Consider the following 18357-nt stretch of genomic DNA (forward strand, 5'->3'; position numbering starts at 1 on the left):
GATGTTTGTTCACTGCGTTTCCTTTTATATGTGTGGACTTGAAAAATAGAGCTTTACTCAAAAGGTAGCAGGAACATATATTTCAGTATGCTACTGCCAGTAAGGAGGAAGAGGCTGACAGTTAAATGGAAAGAGAACCACTGTCAGAATAAGGGCAAAGGAAAGGGATGAAGGAGGTTCTTTTTGCTGGAAATCCCCTTAATAGTCAAAAAATACTGTGCTAATTCATTTTGAGAGTTTAGATTCCAGGTCATTTCACAGTATTCAGAAATTATATTGACAACCCTAATTTATTTCATCATTCTGATCTAACATGGCCCTGATACACAAAGTAGAGAACAGAATCATGGAACGATCCTTTGGGACTAAGCGGCCATTTGGCACATTTGACACACAGCCCTAGGGCACTGGTCTGGTGGGATGGCCAGAGCCACCACAAGGGTTTAAAAGTGTGTTCTGGGTTTTACTCATTTGTCAAATATTTCTCAGCTGAGAACTGTGGCTGTCACTGCCACCCATCCACCGAAACCCACTTTCTGTTTTTTCCTGGTCACACAACTAGGTTACCTCTCCTGGTCTCCCTTGCACTAGGCCAAGGACGTAGAGGTGTGTACCCTTCCCTCTAAGGCTGGTCCTTACAGCGTGCCATTCACGCTCCCCCTGCTTTTCCCCGCTGGGGGCTAGAAAGCTGATGACGAGGTCCCAGAAGCCTCAGAAGCTAGCCAGTAAGATGGTACAATCGTACCTGCACTGCCAAAGACTGCCTAAACCATACAACCTAGACAATCCACTCAAGACCATTCAATAGGACAGAGATGTTTCTGTTGTTTTTGAGCAGGAGATTCAGGGCCTATTTGTAACTGCTGATTTGCCCACCCTGAAAAATTCATGTGCTGGCTTGTGCTTTATTGGGGCCCCAGATGCAGACACACATTGAGTTCACTGTCTAGTCAGCCACACTGTGACGGTCACTGAATTTGTCCCGGTGTCCTGAAGGCAGGAGTAAAATTAACCAACACAAAATTCAGAACATGATCTAGAACAGGGGCAGGCAAATGTTTTCTCTAAAAGGACAGACAAAAAATACTCTAGACTTTGTTGGCCATATACAGCCTCTGAGAAAATTCTTTTATAATAAATAAATATATATAAACCCTTTATAGGGCTTCCCTGGTGGCTCATGTAGTAAAGAATCTGCCTGCAATGCAAGAGACTCAGGTTTGATCCCTGGGTCGGGATGATCCCCCAGAGACGGGAATGGCAACCCACTCTACTTGCCTGGAGAATTCCATGGACAGAGGAGCCTGGCGGGCTACAGTCCATGAGGTTGCAAAGAGTCGGACATGACTGACCAACCAACACTAATTAACTAATAAGGCTTTAAAAATTCAAGCAGCATTCTTAGCTTGGAAGTGCTACAAAAATAGGTAATGAATCAGATTTAGCTTTGAGATTCGATTTGTCAATCCCTGGTCAAAATTTTTAAAATCCAAAGGAAGAAACATATTTCATGACATGGAAAAACTGCATGAAATTCAAACTTGAGAACTATTAATGTAATATCTGGTGACATGTATTCATTTACATATTGTCTGTGGCTCAGTACCAGGGCAGAGCTGAGTAGTTATGACAGCATACGGCCCAAGAGCTTGACATATTTATTCTTTACCCTTTACCAGAAAAGTTTGTGAACCTCTGGTCTGGAGGTTCCAAAAGAGAGATCATTCTGTTTAAGTAACTAAATCCTCTCTAGTCCAAGGAGGACACTAGACATCTAGCTGCTTTGATACTATGCTGAGAATCCAGCATCTACAGCCATCATGGAAGGTGGTCATCCCTCATTAGAGTCTGGAGTTTACCGTCATGCCCTGAAACAGACACAGCACTCTAAAAAGCAGCAGTCTTTACTGGCTACTTGGAATGTTCTGATGAAATGGTGTAAACTGCCGTCAAGTTTTTCTTCCCTCAATGTGCTGAATGATCACAGTAATACACTCACTAGGGAGGTTTAGTTGATCTAAACTTATTGTGACAACTGGGACCATCCTATAAGCCTGGCACGTTAGAAAAGAAAAGCTTAGACAGCAGATACAAGACCAATCAGTGATATACGCTGTATTTATTATTAGGTTACTGCTGTTAGTAAGACATAGTGCTGGACCCTTCAAATTCATGACACAACTTAAATCTTTTTTTTTTTTTTTTAATACCTTCTAGCTTTACTGAGATATCATTGATGCAAGTGAATTCTTAAAGTGATTACAAGCAGTCAGATTTATGAATATGGAAACCAGGCTCAGCATGGATAAACAGTTTGGCCAAGGTAAGTGAACTGAAAATCAGAGCTTGGATCTGAGTATAGCTCTATTTGAATTCAAATCTGATGCTCCTTCTATTACATCATAAGGCCTATCACATATTGGTACTTCAAAAATTTAAAGACAGTATCATATATTACCTACTGGCCACTATGTCAGATTCAAGGGTTTTGTGTGTTTTTTTTTGACAGTCAAGGTTCAGCTACATTAAAATCAGCTAATATGTATCTTATGCCACAAATGTTACTGTTTTTTACATTTGATCTCCAACCTCTTTTAAACTTCAGCTTCCTCCTCTGTAAATGGGTTTGGCAATAGCAGTTTCAGAGCACTAGAGTTGAGTTAAATGAGTCCTGGTTACATGGGAGATTCTTAATAAGTAGGGCCTACAATTGACGCTTTCAAGCTGTGGTGCTGGAGAAGACTCTTGAGAGTCCCTTGGACAGCAAGATCAAACCACTCAATCCTAAGGGAAATCAATCCTGAATATTCATTGGAAGGACTGGTGCTGAAGCTGAGCCAGCTGATACGAAGAGCTGACTCACTGGAAAAGACCGTGATTCTGGGAAAGATTGATGGCAGGAGAAGGGGACGAGAGAGGATGAGATGGTTGGATGGCATCACTGACTCAATGGACATTAGTTTGAGCAAATTCCGGGAGATGGTGAAGGACAGGGAAGCCTGACATGCTGCAGTCCATGGAGTCACAGAGAATCAAAAATGACATAACAACAGAACAACAACAACAATTAAAATGCTAAGCTTCATGCTGTCTTAAGTGTTCACATTTAGGTTTCTGTGTAAAACAAGGAGTAAGGTTCAAGACTCTGAAGACCTAGTCTAGCCCAAATCTGTATGAGACACAGGTGTTAAAGCAACAATAAAAAGAAAGTATTAAAACAATCAAGATACTGGGTATCTTGAGAAGTCCTCCCCCAAGAAGGATTCATGCTTGGGACATCAGTACAATGCTTATTTTAAATATAAATCTGGGGTCTGTGCTTTGATGTCAACAACTGTATTATTACCTTGTCTACTTTAAAGAGACCATTCAATGAAAAAAAGCAAGGCTTGTTTTCTTCAGTAAAATTAGGGAATTTGGATTTGGTTTGAAAGCAACTTTAAAAGATGCTAGGACAAATATTAGGAACAACAACCTAATTTACATTAACATACATAGACTTCATTTTCCTTTTAATATGCTGTTTCTTTTCTCTCCCCTAAAACCTGAACTGTACCCAGTACTTTCTTTTTGTTCCCATCACCTTTGTTATAAAACAGCACTTCCTTATAACACCCAGCAGGCCTGCTTCCCACAGCTAGGATTACATGGAAGGTGAGACATTCTCAAAGTTTTTTTGGTACATATTGCTGTAACATGCCCTAATTTTGCATTATATCAACCAGATCCTGTATCCCTTTACTGAATGGCCTACTCATTGAGCAGTCTAAGCTACTGTGACTAAGCTACTTCTCAAGTATCTGGTTCCCATAGAGACCGAACAGCAATCACACTGTCAGGCATTCACTGCTTTATATGCTTGCAGAGTAAGGCTCAGCCACATGCCCCCTTGACAAAGCCCAGTAACATCCCGGAACCTGTGCTCTAAGAGAGGTGGCTTGCCCCTGAACTGTCCTGAGACTTCTCTCCTGCATCCCAGGTAGAAAATAAGGATGCAAGTAATGATCAAAAGCATCAATTCTTTGGCGCTCAGCTATCTTTGTAGTCCAACTCTCACGTCCATACATGACTACTGGAAAACCATTTTGACTAGACGGACCTTCGTTGGCAAAGTAACGTCTCTGCTTTTTAATATGCTGTCTAGGTTGGTCATAGCTTTTCTTCCAAGGAGCAAGCATCTTAATTTCAAGATTGCAGTCACCATATGCAGTGATTTTTGGAGCCCCCAAAAATGTGGTGTTGGAGAAGACTCTTGAGAGTCCCTTGGACTGTAAGGAGATCCAACCAGTCCATCCTAAAGGAAATCAGTCCTGAATATTCATTGGGAGGACTGATGCTGAAGCTGAAACTCTAATACTGTGGCCACCTGATGCGAAGAACTGACTCATTGGACAAAGCCCTGATGCTGGGAAAGATTGAAGGGGATGACAGAGGATGAGATGGTTGGATGGTATCACTGACTCGACGCACATGAGTTTGAGTAAGCTCCAGGAGTTGGTGATGGACAGGGAAGCCTGGCGTGCTGCAGTCCACGGAGTCGCAAAGAGTCAGACATGATTGAGCGACTGAACTGAACTAAACCGAAGTCCTGATCAGTTTGGTTATTATTACTGTTTGGAAGCATCCTTGCTGAGCCACACATTCTTACCAGACACAAGTATCAGATCTTAGATTCTAAAGTATCAGATTCTAAAGTTCTTCAATAAAGAGATCATACAGCAAGCTTTCTTGCATGACTTAGGCTACAAGTCAACATCCTTAGCAAGGAGTCCTCAAAAGTCAGGAAAGGGGCATGTCCCACCAATGAGAGGATAGGTTGACTGACAGTGCTCAGCTCAAAGAAGGGGTGTGGAAAGAAACTGAGCTAAATGTGTCTGAGGACCTTCTCATCCTGAGCTGTGTACTGTTCATTCTAAATCTGACATCTGCCCCAACCACTCTCCACCATTTCCTGTGGTCCCCTTCCAAGCGTCACCTTACCTGGTCTGAGCAGATGTCTCATGGGCATTTCAAACTTGAGCAACACTGAATTTTCCATTTTCCCTCCAAATTAGTTCTACCCCATCTCAACAAATTTATGAAAATTCTTTCAGTTGCTCAGGACAAAACCCTGGGAATGATCTGATCTCCTACTGCCTATCGCCCACTAGCACAGTCCAATTAAATCCTAATTCTCTATCTGCAATAGAATCCATAACCCAATCATTTCTCCATCTTCACTGCCAGTGCATCTGATCACCCTGAAACCTCTCTGTTCCTCATCCTCTCTCTCCCTACTACTAATTCTCCACACACAGCCAAAGAAATCTAAAACACTATATCAGATTTCATGTCTCCCCTTGAAGACTTTCTTACAGTGTGTGAAATGAGATCAGTTCTGTTGACTATGGCTGGGAGGTGCTTCATACCTGCCCTCATCCCAGCACATCTCTCACTTGACTGCATCTCTTTTCACTAAGCTCGGCAACACTGTCCTCTTTGTCTCTCAAACATTAAACCTTTTCCTGCCTCTGTGCTTGCTGTTTCCTCTGCTTATAACACTCTTGCTCCTGATGGGCACATTATCTTATCCACTGGACTCTTTAGGTCATTCTGACCTCGGGCTCAAGGGATCATGCTCAGGAAGACATTCCCCAACCCGACTTTCTGAAGTTACTCTCTCTTCAACATCCATCAACTCATAAAGGATAACCTTATGTTTAAACATCTCAAATCATCTGTATTTGAAAGAATACATACATTTGGCTTTGGGAAATTATAGAAAATAAAAATTTTTATCACATATCCTCGTATGAAAAAACTAAACAAAATACTATGGGTTGAAGTCTTAAAATACTAATAGCTGACATTGGTAAAAATAAAATTCATGATATTTATAATATTTGGCTTAGATATCGTCAAGAATCCAAGTGAAAAATTCTAAGCTGCCATTGGTTTCTATGTTAGGTATGAATTCCATGTGTAAACCAGTAATTTATGGTCAGAGACTGACACAAGGCCAGGAGGCCAGGGGATATTCACCACCTCTAAGCAGGCCCCTTTCAATGGCTTAGAGCACACACATCAAGACAACCCTCCTTAATCAACCTGGCCTCTAGTGACAAAGCTTTTTAAAGACTTGAGACTTCCTGGATGGTTTTTAAATGTTGATTTCCTAAGTGTTGCCTTTTCAACACTTTTCTGTGAGTTCCAGGGGCCAGCTCTCTTCCTCCAGGAGTTAGTTGTAGGGACATTAAAATGGCTCAGTTAAGATGATCTTCAAGACTCTTCCTACTTACTATACTTTGATACTTCAGGCTTTTAAAGGAGCAGTTTTTGTTTAAATAGGGATAGTAATAATACCGATCAAAGAAATAATAAATAAAAATAACACAACTAATATTTATGGACTCCTTAATATGTGCCAGCCACAAAGTAAAGACTTATTCTGAATGATTGACTCTATGACTTCTGCACAGCAAAGTAAACCATAAACAAAAGGACAGCCCTCAGAATGGGAGAAAATAACTTGCAAATGAAGCAACTGAAAAAGGATTAATCTCCAAAATATACAAACATCTCATGCAACTAAATAGCAAAACAACGAACAATCCAGTCAAAAAACGCAAAGATCTAAATAGACATTTCTCCAAAGAAGGCAAACAGATAGCCAAGAGGCACGTGAAGAGATGGTCAACATCACTAATTATTAAAGAAATGCACATCAAAATTACAATGAGGTATCACCTCACACCAGACAGAATGGTCATCATCAAAAATACCTACAAACTATAAATGCTGGAGAGGGTGTGGAGAGAAGGGAAAATCTCTTCCACTGCTGGAAATGTAAATTGATACAACCTCTATGGAGAACACTATGGAGGTTCCTTGGAAAACTTAAAATAGCCTTATTTTTAAAATAATCTGTGTTTTTGTTCATTATCTTCTTCTCATAGAAAATCTGTTTAACAATAAATTGGGGGATATTGTGTTTTACAGATATTTCTGACAAGACATTCAAATGGTGGAATATTCTTGCTCTTACAAATGTGCATTTTTCCAGCACCCACCCCCCCCCCCGCCTCTTTTTTGTATTAGGTATATATTTAGGGTTTGAGAAAGGAAGGCTGCACTGTGAAGCTCAATGAGCATTTCTCCACTTTCACCTCCAGATGCCTACATATCAAGCACTAAATATGTGTTTATTGAAATATGATTTATTGAAAGGATAAATTCCTGCAGTCTGTAATGAAAGCATGACCATCTCATGAGCATCAATTTTAACAGTTAATGCTGAGAAACATCTGGAGTCACCAACACATAAGAATTCAGTTCCTAAGACTTCCAACCAAAAGCTTCAAGGATCTAAGACTTGTAATATGATTTCTTTAATGATTAAAAATGAAAAATATCATATTCACAGGATAATTTCACTTAGACACTTTTAAATAACATGATTTTTGCATGAGAAAAAGTTATGGAACCAGCAAGGAAACAAAAAGAATTTCCAAGATTTTGGGAAACCCAATGCAAAACACTGAAATTAAAATTATATTCATGGAAGGTGATCTGTAAAATTATTCTGTACCTACACCACCAAGATAAGTGTTGTAACAACTAAGAACTGGATATATTGTTCCTCTGTCATTCAGAAGCCAAATTTTTACAAACTATTCACATATTTTTAGTTCCACAGCAAAGGGACTAATAAAGACATTCATAATAAGTGCTTTGAAAATAAAATACTAACATTGCTAATCATGGAAGACAATATAGTGAACTATCTGCTCCCCTGAATATGTTGGGAATGAAGAGAATAAAAATATGTGGCAAATAAAAAAAAAACACAACACAAAAGATCTTTCTATATCATCTATGTATTCTACTATTTCACCCTAGAATAGCATCTGATCACCTTTATTCATTGGGGTCTGAAATAAGAATGAATTTAATTGCATAAAGTTTATCTTTATGAGAGATCTTTATCTTCTTAACAGCCTAAAAAGAACTCCTTCTGTTCATTTATGGCTTCGTCTTATATATATATTTATTTCAGTAAATCAAGTTACTTTCATTTTTGTATTTCAAATATATTATTTAAAGTTAAACCACATTCCCATTTGGATAAAAAATCCAATTCTAGGCAGATTTACTCTAAAGAAATGAACAAATGATGCCTCTTGGTACTCACCCTCCCATATCTGTTGGCATAGGACCCAGTGAGCAAGGAATGGAAAACAATGATTGTCTCGTCCAAGTCCCAGATGAACACCCTCTAGAAAGGAAGCACCAAATCAGTGTGTCTTGCCCTTGTCTGAGAAACCTGCTATTCATAACTTCAACATGGAAAGGTAGTCTTGAAATGGGAGACAGATGAAAAATCTGAATTTACTATTTTTTAACACAAATGTTCCAAAGTGTATGCCCTAGCTTTTCTCAGATAAAATCTCAGGTAAGATACAAGAGGATAAACATATCAGCAACACTGTCAAAAATGCAGGAAAGAAATAAGACTATATGTTCTTTCTACTTCTGTAGTCACGTCTCAGTTCTAAAGACATGGAAAATAAGCTAAAACGAGTCTGTTTATAACTTCATAGACAGAGGGGCAATCAATGAAAAATCATTCAGTTGACTTTTTCTTTGCCTCTGATCACTGTGGATTAAGAAGTATTAAAATAACGAATCTTATGGTTTATTCTTAATAAGCTGAGTATCTAAAAATTGCATATAAAAACTTAAACTTTACATCATCTATTCACCTTGTGTTACCTATTGGGATGTTATCAAATGGATGGTATATTGTTCCTGCCTGATTTTATTGAGATTTCAGAGGTAATAACTTAAGTAGACGTAACCCACATGCTCTTGGGCATACTCTTGGGGTTTTTTAGAATTGAATTAGTGAAGGAACTCATTTCAGAAAGATCTTTGAGATATTACCAAAGGCTTCCATTTGCTTTTTTCTTCCCAACCCCACTCACACCAGCACATATTCAAACACAAATTCTGCTGGTAATCTGTCATCTTTTCGGCCAAAAGAATCATGTTTTCTACCATTAGTTTCACTTGGGCAATGAAAAGAAAGTTAATATTAGTGGATTCAACGTTACAAAATCTATCACCCTGTAAAGTTTTATTTAATCTCTCCTGCTTTGAACTCCACCAAAGCATGTCTCAAAAGGTGATAACCACTTCTGTTTAGAACATTCTGGTTTCCCCTCCCCGCCCCCAATATACACAGTGTGCCTTTAATTTCCAAGTGAGTTTTATAAAGCATATTTAGTACAACACTTAATTTAACGGCAATGACACAGCAGTACAAGAGAATTCTGTTAAAGCAGAATGATATAATTTATGATGTTTCACTAAAGAGGAAAAATAAATGCTTTACCACATGAAGTGGAAGAGAAAGCAGAAATAAATAGTTGCTTTACCTTTAATATGGAAAAAAGAAAAAAAACTGGCTTATTTATGTTGATACGGAACAGAAAGCAGTAACAAAAGCATTTGGACACCTTGCTCACAGCAGGTATACAAAATCAGCATTTAGCTTCTAAATCACTTGCTATTTACTTAGGCGTTGGCAATAGCATACCTCAAGATCAGAATCCGGAGGAGGAGAAGGGTTATTGTTTCTTCGGCCCCGTCCACGTGACTTCCCATCTGAACCTCGGCGCAATCGATCAGAATCTGAATCTTTAATAGGTGTTGATGGGCTGTGGATCGTACCGTACTCTGTGGAAATAAAGGAAGGATTCTCATCTCTTGTATCACTACAGCGTCAAGACTAACCCTGTTTTAATTCACAGGGAAGTCGGAAGAGTAAAGCTCTGCTCAAATTCTCCATTATCTTTTACTGGCATTGGTAAATAATTTAAGAGGAAGTTGAAAAAGTGTGTGATTAGAAATACTTAAAATTTAATGGAAGGTGGGAGACAACAGTTTGTATGAAGTTGGAGAGACTGCCTTTGTGGTTCTCTGTGATGAAACAATGCACCCCCATCTCCAGGTCTACCTTCTCTCTCATCCCACAAATGGCCCCTGGCCATACTGAGAGGTCCACGCAACTGCCTTATAGGGGCTCTTCCAACGACAGAAAGGCTTCTGGTTCATGGAAAGAAATGAAAGAAAAACCCCTGGGCCAGGGAAAACAGAATCAGATGGATTTTTCTTTGAAAATTTAAATTCTCCATTTTCTCCCTCATTTTATGTGAGAACCAGGGGGTGGGCAAGATGAGGAGAGCTGGTGTATGAGCAATGGCACACTCTGCATGGTATTTGTCACAGGCTCTTTCTGTGTCTTAGTCTCTTTGGACCAAATATCCCAAACCAGGCAGCACATTAAAGTCACTCATCCGGGAAACTCAGAGAAACCATGGAAACAATCGCACAGAAGCCACAAAATTAAAAACAATCCACAGTGTGCTCAGAGGAAGAGCTGGACAGTGGTTGTGGAGCTGGGAGGAGCCTGTTTCCAGAAAAAAGACATCTACTCTTATCCCTAGGTACGTTCTCTTCATAGTCCATCCAGTTCACCCATCAGACATCTCTACCCACACAATCTTCAGGTAGGTGTACAGGTGTGCTGACTCCCCCCAAACCTCTTTGCCAGATCACTCTACTAGATATGGCTTGAAATATCCCAGTCTAAAATGAGGAATATTATTTTCACAGAGACAACAGCACTACATCTCACCAAACAGGAAACCGTAGAGAACAGCTAGAGACCTGGTAGCCTTGTTAACTTGTACTAAGTTATTGTACCAGTTACTCTACCAGCTGAACAATGGTAGAGTTGACTCAGGACCTTCCATGAGTCAAACTGCAGCATGGTCTCAGTATAACCTCCAAGTTGAAGCACTTCTGCAAAGCCTTAAGAGTCAGGGTAGGTAGGAATGGACTTTGACAGATTAAATTTCATTTCTAAATCACAAGAGATAGCTCGATGTCTCTTGTTTCACCTTAAAACCTAATTGGTTCCTATCACTTTTAGATGTAGCTTCTGCATGTCCTCTGGCACAGCGAACCAGATGGCAAACTTCCTCATATAAACTGGTCATGTGATTCTTGCACCCAGAAACCACCATGAGGACTTAACAAAGCTACTAGTTAATTACAGCCAGAAAATCCAAAACAGTGCCACTCAATGCTCAATTTATGTTAATCAAGATGCATTTCTCAGCTAACTCATCTGGTAGAACTGTTAGAATACAGTGCTGCATGGTCAATGATAAGCATTCTCTAAAATCTATATTAGATTCTTTTCCTGCAGAGGTAGATGTTTGTGGCAAATTCTCAAGATGTTCCAAACCAAGCTTCTCTCTTCCATGTTTTATAGAGAACTGGGAACTACGCACAAATTTATTTTTTACAGAGTTCATTAGATACAAAGTTGTGTTTTAAAGAAAACATCTTGATCTCTTTTTTCTTTAAATATTCTTCAATCTACATCTCCATACAGAACCTGAATAGCCACTACCCTATACAGAACACACACCAATCTCTTTTAATAGTTTCAAAATGGCATATTTACTTTGTCTCTGGCATAGCTGACATCTAATTTGCCCTGGATGTCAAGCACTTGTCGTAAAGTCTATCTTGGATGCAATGAGCTCTCTAGCTCTGGAGGTTCATCTCTGTGAAGAAGCTGAAGACACCAAATAATGTGTCTTACCATGTGTTTTACACCTCGACTTCCAGAAAGAGAGCATTTTGTCCTCAAAGTAATTTCTCTTACCTAAGTTTTCTGAACCCAGATTTCCTCCAATTGACTGCCTATTCCTTTACTTCTTGGTGTTTACTTCTTTATCCTTTTTTTAAAATCTCAGTTAAATCTTTAAAAATACATTTTGTCTCAATTTGTTTGAAAATAGAAAAGCTAGAATGAAATCAATTACTTACTTCTGTAAACCTCCCTCCAAAGAAAACAAACTGAAAGATCAAAGTTTACAAAAACATTTTTACACCATGTTATGTAGTTTTTCCAGGTGAAGAAAATAAACCCTAAGAGATGAACAATCTGACATTTTAAAGTATTAAAACACACACACATACATACCCCTCCTTATAGGCCTCAACTTATTAGAAGGAATATGAAATCTGAATAATGCAAGCTATTCTTTTTTATTCTTTCTCTTTGTTTTACAAGGCAGTATGAAATGCTTCTACTCTCCTAACCAGCTTTCCTGTCTCTTAGTTCTCCTTCCTCCTACTGGGGCAAAACAACTCAACAAATAATTTAATCTTCTAATTCACCATCTTATGTTTCATTAAAATCCTCTCTAAATTGTTCCACTTTACCCCCACTGAGATAATGGATGTGGAAACATTCAGAAGAGCATTCATTTCATTTAACCAACACTGACTGAATGTTCACACTCTTCAAGCACTGTACTAGGAGCTTGAAGTATAATGATGTACCAACCAGGTATGGTTCCTGCCTTCTTGGAGCTTAACATTCAGAGGGCATTGATTCGTGAATAAAAATGAGAGATTACCAAACAACATGGAAAAGGTAATGAAATGGGAAAAGTAGACTGCTGGGTGACCACAGAGGAACTCCATGTAATTCAGATATGCAGGGTTACAGAAGTTTTCTGATGATGGAAGTCAAATTTGCCAATGAAGAGGGTATATAATAGCTCCAAACAGTCACAGATCATGTTTGAAGGTGCAGAGAGAGAGAGAGCATGTTGGGACTTCCTTAGTGGTCCAGTAGTTGAGAATACGCTTGCCAGTGCAGGAGACATGGGTTCCATCCCTGGTCTGGGAAGATCCCACATGCTATGGGGCAACTAAGCCCATGTACCACAATGGTTGAATCTGTGCTCCAGAGCCCAGGAGCCACAACGACTAAGTTCATGTGCTAAAACTACTGAGCCCATGAGCTCTCGAGCCTGTGTTCCGCAAAAAGAGAAGCCACCATAATGAGAGGCACACACACTGCAACTAGAGTAGCCCTCACTCTCCACAGTGAGAGAAAAGCCTCAACAGCGAGGAAGCATAGTGAATCCAGCATAGTCATAAATAAAATTATTTAAAACAGAGAGAGAACATACTGGAGAACTGAAAAACAATCAATGTGACCTGACTCTACTGAACACAGAGAGAAGACTGGAGTGGCAGGCAAAGAATTCAACAAGGAGGTGATGTCATCAAACTTCAATTTTTTTTAGATCGATGACTCTAGCTCTAGTGTGGTGAGGGTCCTGGAGACGAAAGAAGACTGAGAAAGGGAGGGAGATCCTCACAAGAGGATAACTCAGTCATCAAGGTGATGGATGCTGGGGGCCCAGATGCAGGGAGCGGGGATAAGGGAGAGTTACAGATTCAAAGAGGTATTTGGTAGTGAAATCAATCACTAATGGGATAAAAAAGGGGGTGAGGATGATGTTCACACTAGTGGTTGGCAGCTAGGCAGAATGCAGTATGAGCATGGGGCTTAGGAAGGAGGGATGGAGAGAAAAATGTAGGTGACAATTTGGGTCCAGCTTTGGACCTATTGAAGAGTCTGTGGCACTTGAGTAAGATGTCTGATAGGCTGATGGCTCCGAAGCTCAGAAAAGAAAGGTGGGTTGAGTTTAGATTTGGAAATTGACACCACATGTAGTGGTTGAGAGGTAAAGAATCCTCCTGCCAATGCAGAAGACATAAAATACGTTAAGAGATGCTAGTTCAATCCCTGGGTCAGGAAGATCCCCTCGAGGAGGGCATGGCAATCCACTCCAATATTCTTGCCTGGAGAATCCCATGAATAGAGGAGCCTGGAGGGCATCTATGGTCAATATGGTCTCAAAGAGTTGGATATGACTGAAGAAACTTAGCATGCACACACGTAGTGGAACAAATGGATGTCATTAAAAACATCCAGTGTGTGTAGAAGAAATGGGCACAGAATGGTGGATGGGGTGTGAAAAGGAATACCAAGGTCAGTGCATTATAGATGAAGGAATATGATAGGAAGGAAAGAGGGATCAGTAACTTCAGATCACCCAAGAGATAAGGAAAAAGGAAGACTGAATTCAAAAGTATTTTAGAGCCAAAGAGGTCTTTGGTATACATGGTGAAAGTATAGGTTTGATAAGTATTTAGAAGGTAGATTGGTGGATAAAGATGAGAGAGAAGAAAGTAAAAGAGCAAGCAGGGGGCAAAGCTCCTAAAATATTACCAATGGCCCTAAAATGGCCAAATCCAATAACTTTTAGTCTTCAATCTTATCTGACCTCTCTGTGGCTGCACTGGCCACCTGCTCATTTAAACCATGAACCCATTAGAATAACTGGACTTCCCATTCTTTTGTTCTTCACTCTACCACTCACACTGTACCTTCTGTCTCTTTGGCTACCACTTCCCTCTACCTAAAGTTTAAATGTTCTCGATGTCAGTGATACTAAATATGATCTGCAACAAAAAAAAGAAAAAGGAGTTTGCAAAATCAGGATGTTAAGAAATGCAAATCAAATGCAATGCAATGTCTTGCTAAGATTTGTTAAAGTCAGCTCAAGTAAATAGCAAGCTTATTTACATGCAACAATTAGATGCTGAAGCAAATCCCATCTCTCACCATGGACCAGTGATAAACAACTGGTGCACAGCCAGCCCCTGGGTAGACTATATTCTGAGAAGCAGTGCACTAGAGTTTCCCTCCCTAGCCCTCTTATCTCACTATAGGCTCTAAGTGGTTTGTAGCATCTGTAAGAAGGATTTCAATGATAATACAGGCTGATGATGCTAAAGCTTTACCTCATCTCTTGATCTGACTATCCCACTGTTTGCCAGACCTCTTGATCTGAATATTCCATGAATACCACAACTAAAGTTGTTCTAAACTGAATCCTGCATCTCTATTCTTCAGTCTGATGAGTGGTACATCTATCCAGTTTTCCAAGCCAGAAATTCTTTAGAAGCTCCATCAAATCAAGACTAAGTTCTGTGGCTTTTCTCTCCTAAATACTTTTGCTCCAAGATTAGGCCTTCATTATCCTTTGTCTTGATTCTTGCAAATGGCTGTTTCCAAGCTTGCTACCTGCAGCCTTTTACCTATCTTCTGCACCACCGTGACAGCAAGCTTGAAAACCATTCAATGCTCCAAACCCTCTGGGGGGAGGGAGACAGGAAAAAGAGTCTGCCACATTTCAAATCATGACCCCACTACTGATTAGACTTTGTTCAAGTTATTTTTCTTTTCTTGGACTTAGTTTCACCATCTGTAAAATGGAAATCAATGACATAAAGTAAAACTACTATGTAAAGGTATTTAGAACCATGCATGACACTAGCAGAACAAAGTCCCACTGAGTCACTTTCTGACACCTCATCTCTAACCAATCTGACTTCAGACACATCTAATTATCTCAGCTTGCCACAAGTGCCATGCTGTTTCATGATTCTGCACATTTTCCTTTTCTTAGAATGCCTTTTCTCCATACTTACTCCCCTCATTAGTCTGAGAAATTCCTAGTAACCTCTGAAGATCAAGCTCAAGTACCTTTTTTTGTGATTTTCCATCTAAATCTTGGTTCCTACTTTGAATTTACATTTATCTCTATTATAGGGTTATATAATTTTTGTAATCACTTATGTTTATTATGTGCTTATGAACTGTGGTGCTGGAGAAGATTCTAGAGAGTCCCTTGGACTGCAAGGAGATCCAGCCAGTCAATCCTAAAGGAAATCAACCCTGAATATTCATTAGAAGGACTGGTGCTGAAGTTGAAGCTCCAATACTTTGGCCACCTGATGTGAAGAGTTGACTCACTGGGAAAAAACCCTGATGCTAGGAAAGACTGAGGGCAAGAGGAGAAGGGGGTGACAGAGGATGAGATCATTGGATGGCATCACTGACTCAGGGAACATGAGTTGGAGCAAATTCCAGGAGATGGTGAAGGCCAACGAAGCCTGGTGTGCTACAGTCCATGGGGTTGCGAAGAGTCGGACATGACTTAGCAACAGAACAATAAATGTTCAATATAGAAAAACTTGTTTGATTTATTTTAAGCAAATGTCCATCACTCCTGCTCCTGGAGAGCAGCCCTGGAGGTTATTTGTTTTATATTCTGAAAGCACAGTAACAGTGCAGAGCACAAAGTAGATAGTAAAAAAAAAAAAAAAAATCAATGATCAAAAGAATGAGTGTTTCTCTAGTTTTTACTCTATTAAATCTAAGAAGATTATCTAATTATTTCTATTGGCAAGTCAAAATATTTACAAGTGGGAAAGAGCCGGAATTCTTTTTAAAGCTTATTTAAAAGTTAATGTTTACATATTCAATCATAAAATATTAAAATCTACACAAGATTATTAAAATTCTACATTTGTAAATACTACCAAAGAGTTCCATAAACCCTTTAAGAGTAAAAAGAAAAACAGAAAACTGGAACTCAGAAGAGTCCATCTAGTTCACCTGAGCTCATAACTCCTACCTGAACCTTGGGGAAGGGATTTCCATATTTTTTAGTCTTCAGTCTCCTGGTTTGTCAACCTGAGGACACAACCTAGATTATATAAAGTCTGATGATCTACAAATGTAAAATATTTACCAAACTGGCTCAGATGGTAAAAAATCTACCTGCAATGCAAGACATCTGTGTTCGATCCCTGGGTCGGGAAGATCCCCTTGGAGAAGGGCATGGCTACCCACTCCAGTATTCTTGCCTGGAGAATCCCATGGACAGAGGAGCCTGGCAGGCTACAGTCCATGGGGTCACAAAGAGTTGGATATGACTAAGCAATTAACACACACACACATACCCCAGCTGTTAGTCTTATTTCTCCCTCTACACACACACACACGCACACAGGCTACAGTCCATGGGGTCACAAAGAGCTGGACATGACTGAGCAACTACCACACGCACACCCCAGCTGTTTTTGCTTCTCCCTACACACACACACACAGACACCCACCCATCCAACTTAGTGTTTGTTCCTCCCTCTCACTCCCCCTCAGAATAATGGGTCTAAAATACTTCAAGCAACTCTCAGAACCAGCAGGGTTTACTGTCTACAGAATCTAGTCCAAACTCCCTACCCAGTTTTATTTCTCATGCCTCCCTCGACATGTTACCTACTTTCTCATATACTGTGCCAAACAGTTTTTAAAAGGATTTTGTCCATTTAAACTGTGTCAGTTTGACCACAGCCTTATAAACACTGGCTGTTACTGTTTTAAAGATGTCCTTACCATTTTATTAGGTGCAGAAAATAGTGCTTTATTTTAATTGGGAAATATTGGAGATGCTTGTATGTATGTGCTTGAAAAGTAACTTCCATGAACTGTCCAAATTCTTTGTCAACTTTAAAATATTCATTTACTGATTTATATAAAGTTTTTAAACCTTTTTTCGTATTTGCAGACACTCTTCCAAGAGTGAGAACTCCTCCAATTATGTTGATGTTTCAAATAATGTTTTTCTTCAGAGAAGCTTTTGATTTTGATGAAGTCCTGCTCCACAGCCTAAAAGCTTGATTGGCTCCTTGAAGATATAGGGATAAGAGTTAATACTTAATCTAAGGTTGCTGGGAAGTTCTGATCTAACTTTATATTCCTGGGAATATACATGCCAGTGGAGTTGTAAGGAAAGTAGGATACAGGGCTCCTCCCGTTCCCTTCTCTGTGCTTAGGGATGATGAAGGCCTTCCCTACTCAGTCCAAAGTCTAATCAATGGGAAAGACTACTCCCCCGAAAAAGTAGTACATAAGCGAGCTCCTTGCCAAGAGGAAGCTCTTGCCACGTGCATATGACACTGCGTTCAGGCCAGGAGAGCTACTATCTCTGGACCCTGAATCTGCGTTAAAATGACACAGAAGTGCAGAGCTTTGGGGGAAATGTCTTTTAAGATTATTTGAATTTAGTAAACATGAGACCTAGTGATCAATTTTTATATAGCTGACCCTTGAACAACTTGAGATTAATCTGCCTATAATGGATAGTCAGCCCTCTGTATCCACGCTTCCTCCATTCACAGCATCAACCAATCTCATAGTCCTGTATGTGGTATTTACTAGTGCAAAGTATCCCTATATCAATAGACCTGCACAGTTCAAATTAATGTTGTTCAAGGGTCAACTGTATTCTATTTGCTGCTAGGGAGGACTCAGATAAAAGGAAAAGAGTATATTACTTCCTTAAAAGCAGATATTGCCATATTCAAGACTCAAGTATTCAAGGATATGGGGTGAGTAGGAAGAAGATGCCAATCAACACCGAGGCACCCTGAACTTTGGGACTCTCAAGGTCAACCTAAGTACACACACGAATTATCTTAAAAGGTGGTCTATCAAGACAAAAATCATGAAGACTGAAAGAAAGAATGAATGAAGAATGAGAGAGGTTGATTCTGATTAGTGAGGAAAGGTTATCATGGCTCTCCGGA

The 18357-nt window shown here is 39.6% G+C and overlaps 1 protein-coding gene across 1 annotated transcript in view; it reads right to left on the reverse strand.

Moving 5' to 3' along the window:
* EYA1 (EYA transcriptional coactivator and phosphatase 1) overlaps positions 1–18357 on the reverse strand; it is a 174749-nt gene that overhangs the window by 72986 nt on the left and 83406 nt on the right. The window contains exons 9-10 of the mRNA XM_061122834.1: positions 9578–9717; positions 8171–8254 (exon numbers count right to left, since the gene is read on the reverse strand). Coding sequence (XP_060978817.1) covers positions 8171–8254; positions 9578–9717 — 224 coding nt within the window. The remainder of the gene's footprint in view (positions 1–8170; positions 8255–9577; positions 9718–18357) is intronic.

Source organism: Dama dama, chromosome 21 (assembly GCF_033118175.1).
Source record: "Dama dama isolate Ldn47 chromosome 21, ASM3311817v1, whole genome shotgun sequence".
Lineage (NCBI taxonomy): Eukaryota > Metazoa > Chordata > Mammalia > Artiodactyla > Cervidae > Dama > Dama dama.